General features: G+C 35.1%; 2 protein-coding genes across 3 annotated transcripts; one reads left to right on the forward strand and one right to left on the reverse strand.

Moving 5' to 3' along the window:
- Positions 1-665: 665 nt before the first annotated feature.
- Positions 666-5,974, reverse strand: LOC129898849 (uncharacterized). Of its 2 annotated transcripts, XM_055973555.1 has the most exons (9): positions 5,404-5,970; positions 4,155-4,678; positions 2,400-2,450; positions 2,204-2,311; positions 1,922-2,017; positions 1,611-1,709; positions 1,460-1,519; positions 1,240-1,359; positions 666-996 (listed from the first exon to the last, which is right to left on the reverse strand). In XM_055973555.1, exons 1-8 carry the CDS (start codon positions 5,912-5,914, stop codon positions 1,294-1,296), a joined length of 1,515 nt encoding a protein of 504 aa, XP_055829530.1. In that variant the 5' UTR covers positions 5,915-5,970; the 3' UTR covers positions 666-996; positions 1,240-1,293. The 2 variants fall into 2 exon arrangements, with proteins under 2 accessions (XP_055829530.1, XP_055829539.1); XM_055973564.1 differs by lacking the exons at positions 666-996; positions 1,240-1,359; positions 1,460-1,519; positions 1,611-1,709 and adding an exon at positions 1,718-1,853 and having other exon boundaries at positions 5,404-5,974.
- A 10,162-nt stretch (positions 5,975-16,136) lies between these two features.
- On the forward strand, positions 16,137-26,442 carry LOC129898876 (splicing factor U2AF-associated protein 2). The gene is made up of 14 exons (XM_055973589.1): positions 16,137-16,317; positions 17,591-17,704; positions 18,030-18,164; positions 18,261-18,451; positions 18,984-19,196; positions 19,459-19,551; positions 19,648-19,686; positions 20,590-20,679; positions 20,806-20,908; positions 21,064-21,144; positions 23,807-23,883; positions 24,236-24,316; positions 25,451-25,542; positions 26,009-26,442. Exons 1-14 carry the CDS (start codon positions 16,248-16,250, stop codon positions 26,133-26,135), a joined length of 1,506 nt encoding a protein of 501 aa, XP_055829564.1. The 5' UTR covers positions 16,137-16,247; the 3' UTR covers positions 26,136-26,442.
- Positions 26,443-26,798: the final 356 nt, after the last annotated feature.

The raw sequence follows: 26,798 nt of genomic DNA on the forward strand, positions 1-26,798 counted from the left end.
TTAGTATAAGTCATCAATTTTAAGTAGAAAAAGTCGGAAGGTTTCAATGAATTTAAACTGATATTTAAATGAATATAAATTAATTAATGTTAATGTATCTTAAATAATCGAAATATCTCTATAAACTGACATTTTGTGTTTTGCATGTTAAATGTTGTGTTATTCATTGCAAGAAAGGGATAATGAGCAACTTTAAATTGTCGATTACTAAAGTGTTTTTATGTATATTTTTATCCGTCTATTAGTCATTAGAACAAAATATGTGGATTTTTTTAAAATTAATTAAAAAGTCATCAATTTTAAGTAGAAAGCGTCAGAAGGCTCAATGAATTTATGTTGATAGTTAAATGAATATAAATTGATTGATTATAATGTATCTTGAATGATCCACATCTCAAGGTCACACAATGAGCATAGCCTGCTTAAATCTTCTTTAAAAATGTTACGTAACAATAGTATTATTAAGATATACGTCACCTTAAATCTAAGAAGTCTAGAGGCCATTATGTTCTCAAAGGACCAACACAAACAACAACACAGTCTCAAAGAGTCCCCAGCCAAAATTTATAACTAGCAGCTGTTAATACTTGAGGGCGCACAAAGTAAACTCAGCTCATATAGCAATCAACATACAAGAAATAATTGGAAAATGGTCTTATTTCGTCTTAAACTTTAATGAACGACTCAATTAGTAAACGGGCCACATATACATAGTATCTTCAAGGCTCAACATTCTTGGAGAACAATCAAATCAAAGGTTCGGAGGAGAATTGGCTATTCAATCTTGTGAACTAATCAAAACTGAAATTGAAAAGAAAAAAAATACCATGCTCTACTAGAAATCATCATATATTTTGTAACACTACACCAACAACAAACCAAACCAAGAATAAAATCATCAAAAGGAAAGGTGAAAGAAATAAGTTAACTAGGATATAAAAAAGACAGCCAATCCATTAATGCCCTCATGCCTTGGACCTCTCCTTGGTTTATGCTCTGCCAAAACAAGAGATACAGCTAATTAGCCCGAAATTTCAACCTTAAAATGCCAGATTAGAAAATACATTAAGATTAGATACACTTGGTCATCGAACAAATGTATATACATAACTATTTTCCAACTATTACAACAATGAATCTCAGAAGAAACTCAATGTGTGTATGGTAGTACAAAGAGGACAAAGAACAAATGGGAAAATATGATAACCACAGGAGACTAACCCTACTTCGAGTTCTTACCTGCTATGAAGAAAAAGGTGCGAAGAAACACCACAGAAACGTTGAGAATGCCTATTACAATAAGTATGACTCGACAACAGTTCGCCCAAACTTTTCTTCAACATCCTTGGGTGTCTCAATCTAATCCAAAAAATAATCAGGAAGAAGTCAAATTTCAGGGAATAAAGAAAGGGAGAAGGGTGGAGAGTAGCACCAATACACAAGCAAAACATGAACTTACCGCATTTAGAGCTTTGAAAAGAGCCTTAACTGTGTTATGTGGGTTCCTTGAGCCAACAACCTACCAAAGTATGATGTTACAATGATGACACTGAATAAAATACCTATTTTAAAATTACTTGACCTGCTTGATCAGAATTACAATACAGTACCTTCGATTTCACATTCCTGAAACCCGCTAAATGCAAAATTGTTTGGACAGTTCTACCTGCTTTCATCCCTGTTTGAGTAGGAGCAGGCCACAGATATACCTAAATAGAGGTGCAAGTAAACAAAGGTTCAAGACCAAAGAGTCAAAGAAATGAAAAATATGGAAACTTTACCTCTAGATACAGAAAACCAAGATTCTTCTTTTTTTTAAGTAGGCGTAAGCAGAAAGTTACAATGGATTTTCTCTGTGTATGAGCAAAGGAAAAATTATCAAAAAAACACAACTAAAATTCGTTATCAGAATAGTTGGTACCTTGGTCTTTTTGTAGTTTGTTTGAACTGCATGTGAGATTGTATGTTCCTCATGTCGTTCAACATAATGTAGGTTCTGGAAACATTTCTCATATGCCTGCAAAATTTATTTATTTTATAAATAGAAGTCCTGTTTCAGAAGACTTACTGAAAGACGAAAAAGTCTCCTTTGGAGGGAGACAAGGCAAAAAAGACTTCTTTTCGCACAGAATCATTCAGCCAAGACATTGACAAAAATGAAGCACATGCGTTAAATGCCATGGTTATAAACAGACTCATGTACCTTTTGCAGGGCAATGGGAATAGCTGGACCTTTTGCTTTTGCAAAACCAACAACTCCGTGATAGTTCCCACAAGCCAACAAAGCAGTATACTTGACAACTTGTCCCCCCTGCATCACATTTCAGCCAAAATTTGTGAAATAGCTCATTCAAGCTCCATTGAAGAAGAATGAAAAATCCATTCAATGGCTGCATTACCTTAGTAACCTTACATGTCCTATTGACATTAATGAGTTTCACATCAAACCCCTGCCATCATGAAAAAATAATAAGTAAAAATGAAAGAATGATGACACACAATTCAGTGAAACATATATTCTACGAAATAACTTAGAATATATACCCTTAAATCTAAATAATCATAAACATGTCCTCATAGGGTGATATTTTGTTTATGTAAATATTCTTGAGTTGAGTCAGTCATAAGAATCCTCAACATGGAAACAAATGGTGTATGCAAATGAGGAAATAGGGTTCCCACTTCACGTGCGGGTCTTAGGAATACCGAAAATATTAGCAAATTTTACAAGTTCTCACAAGTTGGACCTAACCATGACCCAAACTCTCAGAAGAGCTACTTCAATAGCACGCACTTATTGAAACTTGCAATTTGCTGGAGGTTTAAGGATGGTCCCTCATATCAGACAACTAAATGTATACTGTCCTCCTTTTGTTTGGTCAGAGAACTCCAAAGGCAAGCAAACTAGATGAAGCAAGTTGGAATCACCCAGTTTTCCTTTCTCATAATAAAACGTTTTGGGATCACTAGCCCAGAATGATAGTTGATTAGTTCATTTCGTGTAAACTCCACTATATCATCCTTATTCTATTTATTTTTTTCATTTCTGTTAGGGACATTTCAGATTGCTATTTGGTTTATCAGAAAGAAGAATGTCAAGATATGCTACTTAGCAGCATCTCAACGAAAAGGTTTCCTACCAAGTACTAACAAGGGAAGAGGGAAGACAAGCACCATCTTCCCCCGAACAAAAACAGGGGAACCTTTTCGGCTATAGACGGATCTACCAGAGGTTACGAGTTTTTGACCACTGCATGGGCAAGAGCAAGATATAGCATGCTTCTACAGTTTTACTTTCCTGCCAGCAGATTGGGGTCTAACCTTTAACTAATAAGATTCTCTTTCTTGCAAAACAGCTTAGGAAAATTTCATTACCTGCCAGACCTCAAACAAATTCTATCAAAATAACATTGATTTTTAATATTACTCAGTTCCTCTTAACAGAATCCAGAAAACAACCAAAAAGAATTAAAACTACTGCCAAATTTCCTGAGAAAGAAACACCACAACCATTTCAAGGAAGCCATCCAGGGAAATTAAAACCAAGAAGCTTAGTCTTTTAAGAAAAGTGATTATCAGACATGTGAATATGGTGTATGAGTCTGGCCTCAAAGTATTTGGTACCAACAACACTTCTTGTAACTTCTCATTTTATTAACAGAAAAATTGCAGGATAAATGTTAGAACTTTCCAACTAAAACAACTTCCCAAAAGTTAAGTCCCATTTGCAAGAAAGTAAAACCAATGCTTTCATCTCACTTCGAATTGTCTTTTTTCTATTCAAAGAAACACAAGCAAGAAAACATATTTTATTTTCGAGAAATCCATCAGCCCAGTACTTCTTAGAAACACAACCTGAGGCTCAAGAAGGGATGAAATTTCCAGAAAATGAATGGAGTGGAAAGTTTCATACTGCAAGACAAAAACTCCGACACAATGAAACAAGACAAATCAAAATTTAATCTAATTCAGCATGTTTGTAGCACCGGCGGGCGAATCTGACAGCAGTTTTTAGTAAAGTAGGACACTTCCAAGATGATGACAAAACAATGAATGCAATGAAAAGGAATGCTTAATACTCCGAATTTAGAAACAAGAAAATCTGTGAGAGACTTATCTAGGTCTAAGTAACCAGGGTAAGAGTTGGTGCTTACTTTTCTGTACAGAGGTCTTCTTTTCTTCTCTGTCAACGAGTTCCTCTCTTCAGCAAGATCTCTGATTTCCTCTTCTAAAAGCTTACCCTTTTTCCCAAAGGTGTGGTCCAATTCAGCCAGTTTTTCTTCAAGTTTCCTGTCAATGGCATTGAGCTTCTCTAACAATATATCATCCTTCTCTTTCATGTCATCAAACTCTATGTCGTCATCGTCATCTCCTCCTTGAATCATCCCCTTTTCCTTTTCAAACCCAGCATGTTCTAAAAGATCTACAGAGGGTCCCACCTGCTCATGTTGAATGATTCCGTAATTCTCTGGGTCATTGGGATCATAAGCTTCCCTCCACTGCACCATTCGCATGGCCCTATTCAACTTCTGCTGCAGAAGAAATTTTTCCTTGCCCTCAGACACTTTAAGGCGGTTCATTAGTTCACCAATCACCCGATACTCTGGTCTCAGCCGGAAATGCTTTTGCTCAAACTTGTCAATTCTATTCATCCATTTGAATGCATCATCGAGTGTCTCTGGTCAAAACTTCCATAATTTGTCAATTCCAATTCGACAACAAAATGTTTTCAATTGGTTTTGCAAGTCAGTTCACATAGTTGAACTTCACGTACATACTCACAGACAAACATAATTCTAACAGTATGTTATTCTTTTTCCATACACATTCCAACCTATCTAATAAACCCCAACCAATACTTCTCCATAACAACATTTACATTAACTAAAAGTAACAGACATTATAGCCATAGTGCTCACCTCCATCTATAAACAACAAAAAACTGAGACTAACTTTCCAATCCCACCATTTATCCAGTTTTCTCTGTGTTAATAAACTAACATTATTCCGTGCCTTCTATCCTATGTCATGTTCTTGGGACATAAATAAGCCAATAAGCATTTAGGGGCTGTTTGGAATTATGTACGTATTAGTAATGAAGATATTAGTTATTCCATTTTTTTTACCCTGCATAAGATACACAAATTCCCTCATAACTTACACATGTATTGGTTATAAATGTATCTAAATTGCAAACCAAACCTCGTATTACTTTTATACATGAATAACTTGCTTTCTAACTAGCTACCAAACGTTGTATAACATATGCAGAGATTAATACAGGGATAAGTTGTCTCTTTACTAGCTACCAAATGATCCCTGTGGAAAAAATCAAAATCTTTGCATTCTACTTTAACCATTAATATCTCAAAAAGGGATTTGATGAAAATGAAATCATTGTACCTGCATCAGTGAAGTTCTTGAGAAGCTCTTCATGTCGTTTAAACTTCTTATCAAAAACTTCCCATCTTTTATTAATAGCATCAGGAGTCCATCTTTCATCATCATCTTCCGAATCCGAATCCGTAGGCTCATCAAAATAGCTAATTTTTTCCTCCTTGAGCTTCTTCTTCTCAAGCTTCTCAATTATTGGACCTACACCCATGGAATCCTCATTCTCCTCAGCATCAATATCAGCTGTATCTAATCCTTTCTTCTTTCTATCTTCCTTTTCCTTTTGCTTTTCCATTTCCACCTGAAACAACAACTCTTGAATTACCCTCTCCCCTGACCGTGTCCGGTTGTCGGACGCCGTAGAGAAGAAACGAGGGGTTAGTACGGAATGCGGCGGAAATGGGTGCCGGAAAAATGGTTCCTTTGCTGCGCCGGCGGCGGAAGATGGTGGTCTACTAGTGACGAACCGCAGTTGATTGCGGAGTATTCGAGTCCAAAACGTCGTCGTTCTGCAGCTCATCTTTAATCATACAAAAAATGGTGTGAAGAGGGAGGTGATGAAGAAGTCATTAAAGCCAGGGTTTAGGGTATTACATTGGAGGGTCGGGTTGGAAATACGGGTCGTTTAAGTATTTGTTTTGCCTATTATCAACCAAATAATCATCAAGAATTGTGGTGGAATTGATAAATTGTTCCATTTTAAAATTAAAATTTCTTCATTCGAATTGTGTAAGAAAAATTCTCTATAATAAATTTTACACGTTGTCAATTAAATTAATCGTATTATAAAATGTCTTTTGAGTCGAATTTATCGCATAGAACTTGTCGGTTTACATTTTATATGTAGTTTGTAGTCTCTTACATAATGGAGGGATTTACTTAGTGCGCACAAATTGTTCACCACATCGTGCTCACTCGAAGGACAGAAAATGTGGTAGAGATTATAGCGCATGCAGGGTATCATGGGGTTCCCCAAAATGAATATTGGATCAATTTAAAAAGAGAAAATACATTTAAAAAAAAAAACTAAGACCCTTTTTTGAAAAAGACACTCAAACTTTATAATGGTCTTAGTACCCCTTTGAACAATTTAAAAGTGATATAAATATCTCATTTTTCAGTCAATCTCATTTATAAGAAAGAAGGTGCAATCACATGTCAATTATTACTTGCTACGTGTCAAATTTATTTAATTTTATAATCTTTATTTTTATGTATGTTTTTTATTATTTGCTTAGCTTTAATTCTTTATTTTTCTTTTCTTCTTCAATTCTGCTTAATGTCTTAACACCAAACCTTTGCTCCTCTTCACTGACAATTCTGTGGCGTGGCCACCATCATCACCATTGCTATAGCACCATTTCCACTGTACTTATTACCAAATCAAAATTAAAATTGAAAAATCAAAATTGCTACCAAATTAAATTTTTTAAAATTCAAATCTCTACTAAAATTCTTTATTTGTGTACTTTGTCTTTGATTTTTGCTCTAAATCAACATGCGTTGTATCTGCAAAGACGGAAACTCTCATAATTGTTCAGGTTTCACCTGAAACAACGCCGACGATTCCTTCTTCGACGTCGCCATCAATTTTCCAGCGATTCTCACCCTCGCCGGTCAAAAAGGAAGAGAAGAAATCAAAGGATGAAACAACAAAATCCATCTCTATCTCTATAGCAGAGAAAATCAGTTATAATTGAATCTCTTCGTCGTCGAAATACAATCTGAATGGAAAACAAAAAGAAAAAGAGAAAGAAAAGAAAATCCTTGAAGCCATGGCAATCCTCCTTCAATGATGAAGCTTAGAAAGGAGGAGAAGAAAAAAAAAGATTTAAACAGTAAAATAAAAGGTTATAAATATATTTAACAAAAAAATATTGCCAAATAAAGTTTATTCTTATTTTTTTATTTTCACGCTCTTCAGGAGAGAGTGAGATACATTGTCATGTTAGATATCAAAAAAGGGTTGAATAATTTCACTTTAAACTAGTTTAATGATGTATTAGGACTCCCACAAAGTTAGAATGTCTTTTTCAAAAAAAGATCATAGTTTAAAGGAATTTCTATGTATTTTTTCATTTAAAAATGATAAAGATTGAACCACTATGAATAACATTAATTCAACAAATTTATATATAATATTAAAAATAACATTTAATTAACTTCATATTATTGTGTAAGTAATAAATGGCATTCTACTTTTGAGATATAATGAATCATTTATGAATCTTTCAATGTGCACTCGAATAGAAATTTTGAAGAACTCTCAAATCTCTAAATTATTTTTGTAGAAATTCAAAATGAATGAAATATGTCTTTTAGGAGATTTTCATCGCTACTATTAAGGCTGCTTATCGAGCGAATCAGACGGATTATTATGCTTAACGGTTTGACTTAACGATTATCGGTTTTTAAAAGTACTAATCCGCTAGCCAACCTATAAGATATCAGTTGGTTCGGTATCGAATTAGCAATTATCGGACGGTGTGTCGGTGGTAACATATAAAATTTCTGCCATTTACTTCAGGTAAGTAATATGTGAACAGATTAACAACAAGTCAACAACCCGCCACTTAAACTTCACAGTATATACATATATAGCTACAACCAGTTAGCCACCATGGCGGTCAAGAAGATTAGAAGAGTAAACACAACTTAACACTCATCTTGGTAACATGTAGCTTCAATACAGAAATGAAAACAGACAAGCTCATGTTCTTCCTTTAAACCGTAGAAAACAGAAATGCAAACAGAAAAACAGAAATGAAAATAGAAAAATAGTACTACCAAAAAATCAGTTTCAACAGACAAGCTCATGTTCTTCCTTTAAAAGACAAGCTCATATGGTTTCATGCCTGACTTCAATGAAAACCTTGCAGATAAATACGCCTTCAATTCAGGAATTCCTTCGATGGCCTTGAGCAATGCAGCGTCCAGTGTCCACAACTTTCTGCTTATCTTTCTTTTCTTGTGGAAGCACAACAACAACATACCCAGCAAGACAACCCTACACTACCTACTAACATGTTATCCTAATACGTGACCTCCACACCCCCCTTTCTATCTAATTAGATATAGCACACATAATATTTAAATCACCTAATGACAGTAACATTATTTCAAGGTACCTAATTCAGGGGAACACACAAATTCTTTTTAGATTTCATGAGAAGATAAACATGAAAAAATAACATTGTATGAAGATGATACCAAAATGGATTGTTAGCCATATCTGCTATCACTAGAATAATATTACAATACCGTATGAACTGAAATTTGGAGACTTAACCTTTTTGCTTCAAAATCATACACATATATTGAATTGTCGTTGCTGCCAGCAATAAGTTCTCGCCCATCAGTAGAAAACTTCACAGAGAATATTCCAAATGTATAACTGACATAATATTAACATAAATAATCAAAGCTGGTTGCTGCTATCAATGTTGGCTCACCTGAGTTTTGCTTAACGAAATGTTGCGAGTAGAAGATGACGGAACAAAAAGAGGTGGAGGCGGCGGCGTGGTCTTGCTTGTCTCCACGGAGAAATTTCGTCGTAGAGAGTAGATGAGAGAATGAGAGATGAGACAGAGGCGACCTTATACTCTTATTTAGGTTTAGGTAAATAAAATTAAGGTATAGTAATAGTAATATAGTGACTTGACTTGCTGTCTAAACTCTAATGTCTTGGGTTTGGCCTATTTAACTAAATGGGCTTGACCTATTAAGGTTTATTTTTAGGTTTATAAATTATAACAAAATATAATAAATTCTTAACGGGATAACGGTTTACCCAATAACAAAATTGAGTAATCCGTCCTCCGCAACGATAAGTCTTAATTATAAAATTTAAATTCATTCTCCATCCGCTAATTCGATAATCCAATACCAATAAGCCAATAAGTCAATTTTGCAATTGGGTTATCGATAGCGGACAGTTTTGAACAGCCCTAGCTACTATATGCAAATAGTAAAGTGATGTCTACTTTGAAGATATAACAAACAACTCAAGAATATTATAATATGCATTCAAATAGAAGTTTTGAATAACTTTTGAACTCTTAATTATTTTTGTGGAAATTTAGATTGAAGGATACATACACTATTGAGGATATTGAAAGAATGAGTTGTCATGTGATGAACATATAAAAAAAATAATCATAAGCTTATGTTGTTACCAAATGTTTATAATACGAAATTTCATAAGAAAATGTGGTAGAGATTGAAGTGCATGCAAGGTATCATGGGGTTCTCCAAAATGAATATTGGATCAATTTAAAAATGATAAAGATTGCACTACTATGAATAACATTAATTCAACAAATTTATATATAATATTAAAAATAGCATTTAATTAACTTCATATTATCGTGTAAGTAATAAATGGCATTCTACTTTTGAGATATAATGAACCATTTATGAATCTTTCAATGTTTATGCTTGTCGAAACAATAATTTAATTATTTTTATAGTATTCATAATTTTAAAATCATCTCAATTTTATTAAATATTTTCTTATTTGAAATATATACAAATTTTTAATATTTTAAAACTTAAAAGTGATTACGATTTTACTTTTTTAAAAAATAATTACATGTTGAATAAAATTGTTTTTACAATGCAAAACAACCTTATATTTATGATATTTGAAAAAATACAATTAAAAAAAGTAATCAAGCGCACAAAGAATCCACATTAACATGATTTGAGGAAAGATCGCATTCAATGACTATAATATAGACAACATACCATAATGCAAACATTAGATTGTTTCCACTAATCTTAGTGAGTCTTTATTAGTTTGGTGGCATAACAAATTTATAATTATCAATTACAAATAAATAATACGTTTGTAATATATATTAATCTCAAAACAAACCGATAATAAATCACAATGCAATTTTATAAGTGCTAATTGTTTAAATGGATAACTTATACTATATGTTCTAATCTACTATACAAGGTACTACAATGCGTCTTCATAATGCTAATAACACTTGTATGAAAAGTTGATATGTGTTAAGTAATGGATGTCAAATTGTCAGTGGGCTAGTTGCCACTTATTATTCCATTCATTTTATGGCTATATAATAGCCTTCTCAATGTAAGAATTGTGAGCTATTTACATACGAAAAATTTCTTTCTCTTGATCTGTTTCTCCTTCCTTCTCAATTACTCTTACTCTCTTTTCTTTATTAATTGTCAAGTTAGTATATTCATAACACGTCATCAACACAAAGCTCTGTTATTTATTCAAGGTAACAAAAGTGGTAAGAGTTTTATTTAATTTTATTTTTATAATATGGCAAATATTTCAAAACTTGAATTTACTGCTCTTGATATCTCTGGAAAACGCTACTCATCATGGCACTTGATGCCAAAATTCATCTAGAATCGATGGGTCTGGCAGACACCATCAAAGATGATAACACAGCATCTAGTCAAGACCGTGCAAAAGCTATGATTTTTTCTCCGCCACTATCTTGACGAGGGGCTAAAATTACAATATCTTACATTAAAGGATCCCCTAAAATTGTGGAAAAATTTAAAAGAAAGATATGACCACCTGAAGTTGGTCATGCTTCCACAAGCACGTCATGACTGGTTAAATCTGAGACTAATGGACTTTAAAAATATAACTGAATATAATTCTGCCTTATTTAGAATTATAGCTCAGTTAAATTTATGCGGAGACGAAATCAATGAGCAAGATAAATTGGAAAAAACATACTCCATATTTTCACCCGCGAATATGCTCTTGCAGCAGCGATATCGCAAAAAAGATTTTACAAAATATTCTGAATTATTATCTCATATTCTTATTGCTGAAAGACATAATGAATTATTAATGAAAAATCATTATAGTCGGCCCGTTGGTTCTTTGCCACTCCCTGAAGTGAATCAGGTAAATTATAACCAACGAAAAAGAGGTCATTACCCCAGTCATGGTCATGGTCGTGGTCAAAGAAAGAATTTTAATCATGATACTCGGCTGGCACCGAGAAATGATCAGCAATATAAAAGGCAGGGTAAAAAGTCAGAAGCTTTACCCAAGAAAAATTCAGAAAACATATGTCATAGATGTGGAGGTGTGGGGCACTGATCGCGAACTTGTCGGTCGCCAAAACGCTTGGTTCAGCTATATCAGGCATCTTTGAAAAGGACAGAAAATAATCCAGAGACAAATTTTATCTCTGAAGATAATATTAAGCCCATGCATTTGGATGTAGCTGACTTTTTTAATTTTTCAGACGAAAATATGAATATCAATAGGACTAATAATATGTAAATATTTTTTTTATCTATATTAAATATTATGTTTGTATTTTCCTAGTCCATGTAAATAAAAAAACGTGTAATGTACCATGTGTTAATACTTATTTTATTTTTTATTGAAGAAAATATGAAAATGCCTCAAATCTTGTTTGGACCAATAATAAATCAAGAGGATATTTGTGTAATTGATAGTGGAACAACCCATGCTATATTTAAAGACGAGAAATATTTTTCCAACTTGCTAAGAAGAAAAGCAAATGTTACTATAATTTTTGGTAATTCAAAAATGATAGAAGGCTCCGGAAGAGCTACTATAATTCTGCCTAAGGGGACAATAATTGTAATAGAAGATGCACTATACTCTTCTAAATCCCCAAGAAACTTGTTAAGTTTTAAAGATATCCGCAAAAATGGATATCATGTTGAGACACTAAATAAAATAAATATTGAATATCTTGGTATAACCAAGAGTGTCTCAGGCCAGAAATATATTTTGGAAAAATTACCAACTTTGTCCTCTGGCCTATATTATGCAAAAATTAGTACAATTGAAGCACATATGATCGTAAACCAGAAGTTTATTGATCCAAATACATTTGTGCTATTGCATGATTGAATAGGTCATCCTGGATCAATAATGATTAGACAAATTCTTAAAAATTCAACTGGACATCCGTTAAAAAACCAGAAGATTCTTACAAATGATGAATTTTCATGTGTTGCTTGTTATCAAGGCAAATTAATTGCCAGGCCAGCGACCCTGAAGGTTGGCATCGAATCTTCTGGCTTTTTTGAACGTATACATGGAGATATATGTGGACCTATTCATCCACCTAGTGGATTGTTTAGATATTTTATGGTCCTAATAGATGCATCATCTAGATGGTTTCATGTGTGTCTGTTATCATCTCGCAACTTGGCATTTGCAAAGTTGTTAGCACAAATAATAAGATTGAGAGAGCAATTCCCAGATTATCCAATTAAGGTCATTCGCCTTGATAATGCTGGAGAATTTACATCCCAAGCTTTTAATGATTATTGCTTATCAATTGGGATAAAAATTGAACATCTTGTTGCTCATGTTCATACTCAAAATGGCCTTGCAGAGTCATTTATAAAGCGCCTACAATTGATAGCAAGACCTCTACTAATGAAAATAAAATTGCCAATTACTGTTTAGGGTCATGCTATCTTACATGCAGTAGCACTTGTACGTCTCAATCGACATATTATAATAAATATTCTCCATCACAATTAGTATTTGGTCACGAACCAAATATAGCCCATCTAAGAATTTTTGATTGTGCGGTATACATGCCTGTAGCACCACCACAACGTACAAAGATGGGCCCTCAATGAAGGTTGGGCATCTATGTTGGGTTTGACTCACCCTCCATAATTCAATACCTTGAACCGTTGACTGGAGACTTATTCACTGCTCGATTTGCAGATTGTCGGTTTGATGAAACAATTTTTCCGCTATTAGGGGGAGATAAAAAGGAACCCGAACCCGAAAAAGAAAAAAAAATTGCGTGAAAAATTTCATCACTATCTCATTTTGATCCATGCAACCGCACATGTGAGCAAGAGGTCTAGAAGATCATCCACTTACAGAAAATAGCAAATCAAATGCCATATGTATTTATTGATTTGAAACGGATAACTAAGTCACATATCCCTGCAGTGAATGTGCCTATCCGGATTGATGTCCCCAAAGGACCATCTACAAGTATCATAGCTTCTGAATCCCAAACACGCCAGAAGCGTGGTAGACCATTGGGTTCAAAGGATAAAAATCCTAGAAAGAGAAGCGTGAGAAACAATAAAGATGATACTACTAAAGAACCTCATGAAGAAGGTCAAGATTTGAGTAATCCTGATATTCCTAAAGAAATCAGTGAACCCGAGACTCAAGTGAATGAAGAACTTTCAATAAATTCTTCCGGTGATGAGATAAATTTAGATCGATCTAAAATCACGGTTGATAATGTTTTTGCATATAATGTTGCAATTAACCTCATGCAAGATAGTAAAAGTATTGAGCCTAAATCCGTCGAAGAATATCGACGTATATGTGATTGGCCAAAATGAAAAAAGACAATCTAATCAGAATTAGACTCACTTGCTAAACGTGAGGTTTTTGGACCTGTAGTCCAAACCTCCGAAGGTGTGAAACCAGTTGGCTATAAATGGGTTTTTGTGCGAAAACAAAATGAGAGAAATGAAATTGTAAGATACAAAGCACACCTTGTTATACAAGGATTCTCTCAAAAACCCGGAGTCAATTATGAAGAAACATATTCACCGGTTATGGATGGAATAACATTTCGATATCTCATCAGTTTAGCTATACATAAAAATCTTGAAATACATCTAATGGATGTAGTTAAAGCTTACCTTTATGGTTCACTTGATAATAAAATTTATATGAAAATCCCAGAAGAATTAAAATTACCTGAAGCATGTAATAAGTCTCGGGAGATGTACTCAATAAAACTACAAAGATCATTATATAGTCTAAAACAATCAGGGCGTATGTGGTATAATTGCCTTAGTGAGTACTTAATAAATGAAGGCTATATAAATGATGTCATTTGTCCATGTGTTTTTATTAAGAAAACGGAATCAGAGTTTGTTATACTCGCCGTTTATGTTGATGACATAAATCTCATTGGAACCCCTGAAGAGGTCCAAAAGGCGATTGAGTATCTAAAGAAAGAATTTGAGATGAAAGACCTTGGAAAGACAAAACTTTGTCTAGGTCTGCAAATTGAACATTTAGCAGACGGGGTTTTTGTCAACAATCTGCCTACACTGAGAAAATCTTAAAAAGATTTTACACGGACAAAGCACATCCATTAAGTACTCCAATGGTTGTTCGATCACTTGAAGTGGAAAAAGATCCATTTCGACCTCCTGAAGAGGGTGAAGAAATTCTTGGTCCTGAAGTACCATATCTCAGTGCTATTGGTGCACTTATGTACCTTGCTAACGCCTAGGCCTGATATAACATTCTCTGTTAATTTGCTGGCAAGGTATAGTTCATCCCCAATGCGAAGGCATTGAAACGGTATCAAACATATTTTGCGATACCTGAAAGGTACTATTGATATGGGTTTGTTTTATACTAACAAAGGTTGCGCAAACCTTATTGGTTATGCAGATGCAGGTTATTTATCAGACCCACATAAAGCTCGATCTCAGACAGGCTATCTATTTACACACGGAGAAACTGTTATATCATGGTGATCTACAAAACAGTCCATTGTTGCTACTTCTTCAAATCATGCTGAAATAATAGCAATTCATGAAACAAGTAGAGAATGTGTGTGGTTGAGATCGATGATACAGTTCATCAAAGAAAGATGCGGCCTGGAAAATAATGTTAAAGTACCCACGGTTATATTCGAAGACAATGACGCGTGCATAGCTCAATTAAAAAATGGCTTCATAAAAGGAGACAGAACAAAACATATTTCACCAAAATTATTTTTCACACATGATCTACAGAAGAATGGTGATATTGATGTACAACAAGTTCGTTTGAGTGATAATCTTGCAGATTTATTCACAAAAGCATTATCAACATCAACTTTTGAGAAATTAAGATATAAGGTTGGAATGCGTCGTCTCCAAAATATCAACTGAAGCTTTCATCAGGGGGAGTAAAATACGCGCTGCACTCTTTTTTCCTTATCCAAGGTTTTGTCCCACTGGGTTTTCCTGATAAGATTTTTAATGAGGCAGCACTCAAGGCGTATTACCAAATGTGTGTACTCTTTTTCCTTCACTAGGCTTTTTCCCACTGAGTTTTTCTTAATAAGATTTTAACGAGACACAACATCTATGGATGTTTAGGATAACTATGTATATTTATTTTTTTACTAAATTTTTTCTTTATACATGAACATCCAAGGGGGAGTGTTAAGTAATGGATGCCAAATTGTCAGTGGGCTAGTTGCCCATTTATTGTTCCATTCAGTTTATGGCTATATAATAGCCTTCTCAATGTAAGAATTGTGAGATATTTACATACGAAAAATTTCTTTCTCTTGATCTGTTTCTCCTTCCTTCTCAATTACTTTTACTCTCTTTTCTTTATTAATTGTCAAGTTAGTATATTCATAACAATATGTAAATAGTACAATAATACAAATTTAATAATATTTAACATGAAATTTACATATAATACATGCATTTAATGGCTTCTATAAAAGTGAATGATTTTTGTAACTCTCAATCTAATGCTATTTCTATTATGCTTTTGTTCAAGAAAATGAGCTTTAGAACAAAATATTAGAAAAGCCATTAGATTGGATCAAATTCTTAAATATGATCATTTATCAATTTTAATTTTTTTAATTTTTTTTATATTATTACACAAACACATTTTAAAAATATTATATATGCTAATTTAAATTCCAACCCCAAACCCATATCCATAAAACCCGGACTATTTGCACCGATTTCAAAGATCCGACCCGAATTTGCCCCTCAACTATTTCTTTATATTTTCAGCAAAGACGAAGAACAGGCAGAGAAGAAAGAAACTACTAGAAAACTGGAGAGAAGCAAATTCAATGGAATCATTGAATGCCTCAGAAGATTATCTTCCTCAACAAGAACAATTACCACAACAGTATTATACAGGTCAGTTATAATCTCTATACGTGCAATTTGATTTTTTTTTTCCAAACATAGTATGTGGGTACCTATGTTTATTGAGTGATATGCTTGTGTATTTGTGTTATTTCTGTATTTTAGGAGATGGGTTTCGAGTATCATATTATAATTTTAAATGGGTCGAATGATTTTCTCATTTATATTGGAGGGGTAGCAGTTATACTTGGATTATACATTATGATTCCAGATACTGTGTTCAACCAGTATGTCTACCTATGCATTTATGTTATTTCTGTATTTTTGAAGATGGGTTTTGAGTATCATATTAGATTTTTAAATGGGTCGAATGATTTTCTTATTTGTTTTGGAGGGGTAGCAGATATACTTGGATTATTATAAATTGTGATTGCAGATACTGTTTTTCTGTTCAATGATAGTTAGGAGGATGATTTCTCAAATTTATCTATGTTATCGAAAATTATTGCTTAAAAAGATGTTTTTTTGAAGGATTATGAAAGAAAAACTACAAGGATTGGAAGAAAAAAACGCAGTTGGAAATTTGGTGAAGATTATGCTTAATATTAATATGTCATCACGGACAATAGGATTAAGTATAGGCATAGGCAGGCATTCCATTTAGGTTTGCCAATTGTTTTCTTGATGACCGAACCATTCTCCACTTAAATAGTAGAGGTTTTATCTTGTCTACAGCACATTGTGAACTCGTGACGTGCGCTTAACCTACACATCACAAACTGGTCTCTTACCACTAGACCAAAACCCTAGTAGCTTTTTAGGTGTTACCATCTTATGTGATGGTTTTGGACTTCTTTGAATTGATTTTCCTTGAGCTGAGGGTATATCGGAAACAACCTTTCTACCTCCCAAGGTAGGTGTAAGGTCTGCGTACATTCTACCCTCTCCAGAACCCATTTGTGGGATTGCACTAGGTATGTTGTTATTGTTGTTGTACAATCTTATGTGATGTTTGTTTGAAGTTTTTCAAGTATTGAGTTTGCAAACACAGTTTTTGAGTTTTTCAGAATGTCTTCGTTTTTCTCTGATTCTGCATCACAAGTTTACTTTTTGAAAGACTTCCAAATTCAAAATTTCAGATCTTTTAAATATTTAGAAACTAGTATGAGTTTTCATTATGTACTGCTTTTCATGTTGCCTCTCCTTTCGGGGGCTGGGGCATTCTTGGTGGTGGGGATGCATTATATTTGGATTCTGCAAATATGCATGCTGGGTGCTTCATAGGGTGAAGAAAAGAAGTTTGATTCTTGTATTTCTGTTGTAGGTGAAGACAACAGTAGTTTGTATACAACTTCTGGAGTGAGCATTGAATTGGGTTGGTATGTGCTTGCGCAAGATCAACAGCAACTAGGACCGTATACAATATCTGAATTGCGTGGTGAGTTTCTAAACTTCCACTTTTCAACGAGTATATGTAAAACATTTTACCATCTGCTTATTGAATGATTTCTTATCGAGATGAACTGATACTAGTGATTTCTTTGTTTAAATTGTAGCGTCTTTGATGGTTTTCTTCATTTATTTAGGTGTTCATTTGAGTTCTTAATGCCTTATGGCTCTCGTTTTTGTTGCCTTCGTTCCTTATGTTTTAAAGTTTCAGTGCACCCATAACTGTTAGCCTCTATCTTGAACAATTGTATTCAGCTGTATGATGTTCAGATGGTATTAGGAGATTCTTAAGCTTGTTTTCTTGATATGGACAGAGCATTACTCTGCTGGATACCTACTGGACAGTACACTTGCATGGTCCGAAGGAAGGAGTGAATGGCAACCAATTTGCTCGATTCCTGGATTGCTGACTGATGTACCTGAGCAGAGCACTGGTGTTACAAATTCAGGTGAGGGATGCTCGCTTAAGAAATGAACCTGCAGAAATGTAATAACTTAACGCTATATTGCATTTGGCTGAGACGTCTGTTACCTGTTTTCTGCAGTTTCTTTGACTTCTAATGATCCATTGGATGAGTATGAAAAGTTTCAAAAGGAAGTGAAAGAGGCAGAGAACGAGCAAGCAGTCGATGAGGAACAAAGGCCTTCAACGCCTCCAGATGGTGAAGTTGAGTTTACTGATGATGATGGAACTAGGTACAAATGGGATAAAGCTCTTAAAGTGTGGGTGCCTCAGGTAATATATTACTTCTAGCTGTCTTCTTTGTTCCCTCGTCTCTCAGAAGTTCAACTCTGTGATGTAAAACAAGTATGTGGGTCATTTAAAATAGAAAAGAAAAAGCACCCAAGGTGTGACCTAGTGGTCAATGATGTGGGTTGAGAACCATGAGGTTTCAGGTTCAAATCCCAGGAGAGACAAAAAACACTAGGTGATCTCTTCCCATCTCCCCTAGCTTTGGTGGACATCTTTACATGGTACCTGTTGCTGGTGGGAGGTGGCAGGTATCCCGCGGAATAAGTCGAGGTGTGCAAAAGTTGGCCTGGAAACCACGGTCCACGGTTATAAAAAAACACACAAAAAAACAGGAGCACTTTTTTGGTAATCTGATAATTATTGCTTGATGCTGCATTGTTCTTATAGTTCTTTATCAATAATTTCAAAAAATGAAAAAAGAAGAAGAAGAAAGAGTACTTCTTGTGACTTATACTTCTTCTGTTCCTTTATTTATTTGTTTTGGCAAGTGTCTTGATCAAATGAAGTTTTATAGGAAGATCCAAACGAGAAAACTGACTATCGTCTAGAAGATATGACTTACGCTGATGAGGAGGAACTTTTCCCTACATTGCCCGCTGACGTTGCTTCTGAAAATGAAAACATGGATAACACTGAAGCTGATAAGAATGCTACAGATTCAACTGAAACTGCAACAGCAACACATAATGGCAAGAGAAAACTGCCTGAAAAAGACGCTGAAAAGAAGGTTACTCACTCTTAACTTTTATATTTCTCCAGGTCAAAGGTTTCTTTTGGCGTTTGTACGTTAGTTGTCTGGATTCAGGTCTCATCTTTTTTCTTCTTATTATTAGATATAAAAAGATCGTAAACTAATCGGTTGCTTTTCATTTTTTATGATGTGCATGATTACATTTCCCCCTGAAATGAGCAGGCATTATTCCATGTGCCTTCTCTTCCTTTTCCTAACGCATACCTCTCACACCGTTCTTTTTCTATTGCCTGCACAGGAAGCAAATAAACCTCCAGATAGCTGGTTCGAATTAAAAGTCAATACTCATGTCTATATTACAGGGTTGCCAGAAGATGTCACTGTTGACGAGGTAGTTAGCAAATTTGTTGTTTGTTCCCATACATCTGTGAGAAATTCAATATTTTGACTTCTTTATTATGCTACACTAATGTGGAGATCATTGTAGGTGGTTGAAGTCTTTTCGAAGTGCGGGATCATAAAGGAGGTGCGAAACTTTTTTTATACCTTTATATTCACGGAAATTTGATTCTGAAGATTGTTATGGTCACATCTAGTCTATCGAGGTCATTTTAATTTATTTCTGCTTAGGATTACCTGTATTTTGGTGAAAGATACATTGCAGGTTCTGTTCTTTTTGCTACTCTGGGCTTCACTTTCTTTAGCCCAAAAACCATTATGGATATGCAAATGAATATTGTTTCACGATTGGTGATCCAACTTTTCTTATTAAATAACTTAAGTCACACTATCAAGGCCTAAAGACATCATAGAGTAACTTAATACATTCACAACTGATAACCCTGATTGTTTTGCACCCAAGGGTGTGGCCTAGTGGTCAATGAAGTGGGTTGAGAACCATGAGAGCTCACGTTCAATTCCTAGCGGAGGCAAAAATTACTAGGTGGTTTCTTCCCATCTGTCCAAGCCTTGGTGGATAGAGTTACCCCATACCTGTACTAGTGGCCTGTAGCAGGTACCCGTGGAATTAGTAGAGGTGCCCACAAGTTGACCTGGCCACCACAATCATAAAAATAGAAACTGATAATCCTGAGTCCCTTTTTAAGATATTTATCTTCCTTGATTAGTTGGTTTTGCTTGGATCACTTGACTACTCTTTTTCTCCGTTGACCGATTTTAGTTCTGATGCATTATGTGTATTTAATGAAACTAAATCTGTCTTATAAGCACCATTATGGTGATAGTTGCACTTGCACCACATGACTTAAAGGAGAGATCAACTCTCTTCTATAAGCTTATTAAGGAGCTTAAACATTTTAGCTTATCAAGTTGTGGTCTTTTGACATGACTTACAGGGCATTCAAACGTTTTGTTTTGGCATTTACAAACCGGTATAGAATTTTAATGCTGAGCTATTATAAAATTGCAGGATCCGGAAACACAAAGGCCTCGAGTGAAGATTTATTTTGACAAAGAAACTGGAAGGAAGAAGGGTGATGCACTTGTTACATATCTTAAGGTAATGATTCTCTTCTCAAGTACAACAATGACGTTTGGAGTTCTTATTTATTTATAAAATTTTGGAGTTATTTGTTGCAATTTTGTTTATGTGTTTTATCTTTATTGGGGAACCTTTGTGCATTAGGAGCCTTCAGTTGATCTAGCCATTAAAATTTTGGATGGTGCACCTTTACGGCCAGGTGACAAAATTCCTATGACAGTTACACCAGCAAAGTTTGAGCAAAAAGGTAAACAAACCGATGTTCTTTGGTGCATTGTCAAGTTGTACTTGGTGATTAGTCTTGCTATTATGTTTACCAAATAAAACATGGCTCAGCTTTGCATTTATAGTCACCTGAATGCCTAAATGTTTCCTATGGACAAACCTTTATTGACTTCGCAGGGGAGAGGTTCATACCCAAGAAATCAGACAAGCACAAGAAGAAGAAACTCCAAAAAGTTGAGCAGAAGATGCTTGGCTGGGGTATGTCTTACGCATCTTTTACTCATAAGCTGGTTTTATGCCACAATATCACTTTTCCATGTTACTTTTGGTTCTAAGAATGGTTTGGTAATAGAGTTCCTGAAATGCTGTTTTGTTGTTTTTCAACATTCTGAAGCTTGAGTAATATTGTCTAAGATGTATATGTTTGCATTACTGTTGGTGTACTTTTATATCTGCGTAAATGAATCTTATCTATGTATGAATTTTGGTTTTGATACTTTTGGACTAAGTTAGTGACTGAAACCAGCATTTCACTTGCAACAGCTGAACTGACACAATGGATAATTCTTAATTGGCTGAAACATAATGTTATTCAAAGGTTCCATCATAAACCTGTTTGTTTGTAGTCCTTAATCAGTTGTAAGCGATCTTATTTGTATTGTGTTGTGGCTTTTCTTGGATAACCAACATGTTTTTAACAGTTATGGTACAGTAGCATCCAGTTCTATTTCTTTCTTGCATCTTAACTTGCCACTGGTTGCTCAATTAGCCTCTGGAAAGTGCATGATAGACTTACAAATCAGTGCCCTTGTGGTCTCATTCTAGGTCATCATTTTCTCCTATCTATCCACCCTTAGCCTGAAATTTCCAGCCACCGAGCTCTATCACACATGCATTCTTATAAACTCCCTCCCAGAATACTGCCTTTCCTACTCTGTAAGGCTGTCCTTACATGAAGAGACACTCACTCTGCACCATAAAGCAAACCTTATTTTATTTCCTTTGTCTTAAAAATCCAGAGAGCTAACACCCTTGCATTTCCTTCTTTGAGTTAGTGCATGAGATGTCTATCATTTTCTCAAATTACTGGTACCAGGCTAGAGCTTGAGTCCAGTTCATAGCTTTACTTGCCAGTTATTGGATCCTTTGGCCGTGTGGAAATCAAAATCTTCACTTTCATGAGCAAGAACTGGACTTTAGGAATTGGGTATAGGTGCTGTGCATTCCATAGATGAGAGACTCACTGACCTACTAGTGTTTTAATTGGGCAAGTTGACTCCACAAAGCAGAAAACGCCTTGGATATTCCATTAACTGTTACCTAGCCCAAGAAAGGAAAAGAAAGGGCAATCTGCTTGAGGCACCTTCCTATACCTTCTTCTCTCCTTCATCCTTACGAGGGTGCTCTATCTGCCAGACCTTGCTCCATTCAGAAGACTGAATACTCATGAATTCATGGTCTTATGTTTCTAAGCTAATTCAAGCTTAAAGGTAAAAGAACAAAAGCATAAAGAGAGAAGGATCAATTCACCTGCCATTACATCTGTATTTGTGTATCAAAAGATAGGTATAGATAATCTTCTATCAGATCACACAGTAGTGTTGGGTTGGGGATGGGGGTTATGGGAATAACTAAAAATAGTCTTTGTTTAAAGAAATTACTGGCTAAGCAGGCAGTTCTAACACAGGAAAATCTATCTAGGAGGGGTTTTCAGCTATGCTCAAGATGCTATCTTTGTGGAGATAGGCAGATATAATCCACCATCTCCTTTCAGACTGCAAATGGGCTGACCAACTGTGGAAAATTTTCCTTAACTCTAGGGGCATCAGATGGGCTATGCCAGAGACTATAAGATCAATTTTAGTTAGTTTAGTTAGGGAGTTCGGGTTAGCTAATCAGGAAGAGAAATGGAGGGTTTTCCTAGCTTGCATCTGGTGACAATATGGAAAGAAAGAAATCAGAGATCCTTTGAAGATAAAGGAAGCTCCACCCAGAAGTTGAAAATGAATTGTCTAGTCATGTTTTATTTTTGGTGTGAACAAGAATGTATAGCAGAGGCAGAAAATATTTTGATGCTTTAGATTTCATCTAGATAGATGTCATGAACCATCTGGTAAACCTAACTTTTGGGCTTGACCACACAACTTGTCAATTTTTTTGTAGAACCCGTTACCATTATTAAAAAAAAGAAAAGAAATGCGTTGAGACTTGAGAAAGGGCAGATGTATGTTCCTTTTTAACTCTTCCAAAAAGGAAGACACTGGCTTTGGAGTTTTCAGATCATTCAGCTTTCAAGTTCGCTTTTTATTTGTATCTAGAAGTGTTTCGAATATGGAAGATTACAAGTCGATGCTTGAGGGGTATTAGAGTGTTGGCATGATGAAGCTGTTAAACAGCATTGTGGATTCAAAAAGCAATTTTAATGTGAATAAATGGACCATGGTCCTGTCTCAACGTAGCTAGCTCAAGCGGTGAGAACTGCCGAAGACCATAGAAGGATACAACAACCCATTTCCTCCAGAAATATGGGACACTGAACACCTTTTCTCATGCTCATGACTGGCCCAACATTAGGTAAACCAAAAATAGGAAAATGGATCCGGCTCTGATACATGTGAAGAAATGGACCACGGTCTAATTCAATCCCAAAAGCTAGATCAAGAGGTGAGGATTGCCCAAGACTATTTAAGGAGACAACACATTTACTCCACCACTGTGGGACACATAACATTTACTAATCTTCTTTGTTGCTTCTCAGTTATTAACTTATTCTTGATTATTTCTTCTAAATATTTGATTTGAAGCTCTGTTTATGCTAAGATCTTATCTGTTCAATGCAATATTTTCCTTTTCTCCTACAGCATATATTTTGCTTTTCTCCTTGTCCCCTCTTCATTCTCTTTATCATTGGCGGTATCAGGTGGTCGCGATGACTCAAAGATATCTGTTCCAGCTACTGTTTTGCTTCGCTACATGTTCACACCAGCTGAATTGCGGGTAATGTTTCTATGTCTGGATACTCGTTTTTGTAACCTTTCAATTTCAGCCAAACCGGAACAGTAAATTGTACTCAAGGTGTTAACGAATGAATTGCAATTACCAAACTAGCATACTTTTGTAAACTGGTGGCAACGTAACATAGTAATAAGCAATTGTAGCCTATATTAATCATTATGAACTGGAGGAAGTTCCGGGTCTTTTTGTCCAGTCAGCTATCTTGCTATTGCCTTCACCAACATTTAGTTCTTTGTAATTTTTCTACTAGTTGAATTGTTAAATGTGAGAATTGCCTTTTAGTTATTGCTTTCGAGTGGCCTTTGAGCTAATGCACTTCTAATGTTGTCAATAGTTGGAAGAGAATTTATGTTCTGAGCTACAACAAGATGTCCAAGAGGAATGTTCAAAGTTTGGTCCAGTGGACTTAGTAAAGGTATTACCAGTTCTCATAAAATCCATTATCCATGACTTGGATTTATAATATTGCTTATTTATATTCTGATATATATGCTTTGTTCCTAGTAGATATGAGTTACTGATGTGATTTTGCCGACCAATATAGGGTGATATCTGTGCCTTCTGGGTTTGCTAAATTTCTAAGTTATGTGGTTTTGTGTGAAGTTATTTTACTCTTTTCACCTGCCAGTAAAGTAGGAATTCCAGGTCTTCAAGATTATAAGTACCTTTTATAATCTTAGAACAACAATTGGCTGTAAAGATCAGCTGATAGAAGCAAGTCAAAATGCGGGCATGGAAACTACTTTTCCATAAATTTACCTGATTTGGTTGCTTACGTCTTCTTGCACTTATATGTTTGTGCAGTTGATTGATGTTGGGCCTTGATGCTCCTTCCATCTAGTAACTATCCGAAGGAAGAGTTACACTGCAAGGCCTGCTTGATAAATTGGAATCTTCGTCAATGAAAATATGTTTTAAAAAGTTACACAACGTCGTTTCCTGTGAGTAGGTACAAATTGACAAATCGTGTGCTTGTTGGGCGTCCATTCTTTTTCTTCTTATGTCTGGGATTTCTTCTAATGTCATATTATGCCATTTATGCTGGGGACTATTTTGAGTGGTTATTCCTGCTTTGACACTCCTTTTTCTAGTGGGTACAAACACTGGCTGTATATTTGCCTCTTTTTTACGGCCAGTCTGAGGGGGAGTGGGGCTTATTCCGCGTTTGTGGCATGTAGAGGCAGAGCTCAAGGAGTTGGGGCATCTTATTCCGAGTTGTTGTTCCTGTTTTCGTACTCTCCTGTCCCAACTCCCAAGAGCAGGAGTAGAAAGTTCAAATAGGTTATTATACGAGAGTTAGACAAACAAGTTTTCAAATACTCATTAAATTTGAGAATTATATGGTTAGTTTACCACAAGTCCACAAAGATTAATATTATAAAAACTAGTAAAAAATTGTATTGGTTAGTATCCTTGAAAAGTTTGCGATTTAGGGAAAGGAGTTAAAAACACCATGACAGAGAAAAATGAAATATCTAACTGATGGATTGGGAAAGATATCAAAGTTAGGCTTTTGGTGGTTTGAGAATTCATTGGTTCGCTTTTTCAGGTGTGCGAGAATCATCCACAAGGGGTTATTTTGGTCAAGTTTAAAGATAGAAGGGATGCACATAGGTGCATTGAGTCGATGAATGGACGCTGGTAAGTGATTACTTGATTTTCATCTGCATCTGAAACTATTGTTATCTCATGCAGACTGCATTGAAGATTTTTACCCAAACTTATTAGTTCCTCTGTTCCATTATGTATGACACTGTTTCCTTTTTAGTTTGTTCCTGAAAGAACGACCTTTCTATTTTTGGAAACCCTTTAATGTTATGCTCTCACGTCCACAAAAATATCATGGCATGTTTAAGGCCACAAGTCCCAATTGTATTTTTGGTGTGTAGCAAAAGTTAGTCTTTCTTTCTTAAAATCCATGCCTAGTCAAACACAATATAAAATAGAACGGATGGAGTACATATAAACATGCATGTAGTGTATCTCGTGAAGTTGCTTTCCTGTATAGACAGCAATCAGCACCTGTGCGAGTTTGATCTTTTTTTTTTTCATTTTTGTTCTTGTTTTTGTTTATGTGATTTGACTCTTAATTCTTTTGTTGGAAAAGGTTTGCTGGTAGGCAAATCCATGCTAGTGAGGATGATGGATCTGTTAACCATGCTTTAGTCCGAGATATAGATGAAGAAACTGATAGATTGGAGAAGTTTGGAGCTGAACTTGAAGCTGGTTCATAGATGTGCTTCTGCATGTGGAAATAGTAGCAACACTTATTTTTGCTTGCTATACAACACATGTCTGTGCACTCTCTGAATAGGAATCTGTTTTCTGAAAGATTCTGACTTTCATACTTGGTGAGAACTCCGAAGTCTTACAAAAAGTGGTTCATAGATGTGATAGGCGTGGAGCTCGTGGAATGCCAACTAGATTGTAATTGCAAGTAATGGGTCATCTCCTAATTTTCTTTGGAGTACATGTGACATGATCTATTGGAATGAGAAAATAGTATTTTCTTGGTGAAGTGGAGTAGAACTTTCGCTAGTACTTGACTTTAACTCTCGGAACGTGACATGCTCTGTAATTATCGTAGCTACAAAAAATTGGTTGATGATCACTCGTTTTGTTATAAAATAAATTAACTTAGCAAAATAAGGTGAGAATAAGAGAAAGAGAGAGAAGTAGAAGAATTGAGAAAGCCGTGTTTATGTATTTCTATGTTGCCAAAACTTGACAATTTATAACAAAGAAATGGGAGCAAGGACAACTTGCCTAGTGGGCCCCACTTTATCAATTTGCTAGCGGGTTCCACTAAAATGACATCCACTTCTCTATAATATTCTCTTTTGGATGTCCATGTGAAATGTGTCTCATTAAAATTTTTACAAGAAATAATATACATA

The sequence above is a fragment of the Solanum dulcamara genome, chromosome 1 (genome assembly GCF_947179165.1).
Source record: "Solanum dulcamara chromosome 1, daSolDulc1.2, whole genome shotgun sequence".
Lineage (NCBI taxonomy): Eukaryota > Viridiplantae > Streptophyta > Magnoliopsida > Solanales > Solanaceae > Solanum > Solanum dulcamara.